Below are 1,101 nucleotides of genomic sequence, written 5' to 3' on the forward strand. Positions count from 1 at the left end.
TATATATATATAAGACAGTGGTACAACAATGCACCAATATTTACTGGAAATAGCAGTCAATACTATAAAGCTTCACTGTATGTATGTGTATATATATATATATATATATATATATATATATATAAAATCTGTAAATATAATATGTGACAATTATTCGGTAGCCATGATAAAACTCTGAGTTTCGGACGTTGGGGCAGAAACCCACGCAGGCATCTTTTCAGTTATTGGGCCATCGAAAAAATGCCTTTTTTTTAATATCTGATAACTGAACAGATGCTAGCATGGGTTTCCGCCCGGACATCCGAAACTGAGAGTTTTATCATAGCTACCAAATAATTGTCACATATTATATTTGCAGATAAATTCCTCTATTTACATAATATTGACGTTTCTTTCATTCTTTTGTTGTCTTGCCATTTCTATCAATATATATATACTGGCAAAAATTCTTGTGGGCAGTGAACATAAAAAATTTCATCTTACCTGTAGGAAGAACATTAAATAAATATACAACCGAGATATCAATAATCTAGGACCTAGGTTTTGAACTTTCCAAATAATGTTTGCTAATGTAAATTTAGTTAGTTCTCATCAGCTAGATTCACCTAGACAAAATCTCAAATGTTGCTACATCAATATATACTTGTCTCAAACGCCTATCCATTAATAGACCGAGAACATTGAACATACATACATGAACATACATATGTACTTTACATATATTCACACATACATACATAAATACTGACATAAACACAACCTGCCTTAGCTCTGATATGTGTGTATACAAAGTAAAGTGTTTGAAATATTTTTAAAAATCGTGTGAAGCTACATGACTATAAATGCATCAAGGTATAGAAGCAAACACCTTCAAGAGATACCTACCCTCTTAGCTCGCCGGTTGCTCTGAAGAATAGCTCTTTGGTATATTTTCTCCGCTTCCCCACGTTCTTCATCGGTGATGCATTTGTCATCAAGAATCTCTAAAGTTGGAATCTGGCTGATGACATATTGTCTGCAAAAGATAGATTATCACAGTGTGGGCATATGTCTGCATACATACATACATATAAGACTACATACATACATACATATATATAT

At 32.6% G+C, this 1,101-nt stretch overlaps 1 protein-coding gene across 1 annotated transcript in view; it reads right to left on the minus strand.

Annotated features, from left to right (window-relative positions):
• LOC106873791 (leucine-rich melanocyte differentiation-associated protein) overlaps positions 1-1,101 on the minus strand; it is a 25,334-nt gene that overhangs the window by 6,038 nt on the left and 18,195 nt on the right. The window contains exon 5 of the mRNA XM_014921301.2: positions 886-1,015. Coding sequence (XP_014776787.1) covers positions 886-1,015 — 130 coding nt within the window. The remainder of the gene's footprint in view (positions 1-885; positions 1,016-1,101) is intronic.

The sequence above is a fragment of the Octopus bimaculoides genome, chromosome 28 (genome assembly GCF_001194135.2).
Source record: "Octopus bimaculoides isolate UCB-OBI-ISO-001 chromosome 28, ASM119413v2, whole genome shotgun sequence".
Lineage (NCBI taxonomy): Eukaryota > Metazoa > Mollusca > Cephalopoda > Octopoda > Octopodidae > Octopus > Octopus bimaculoides.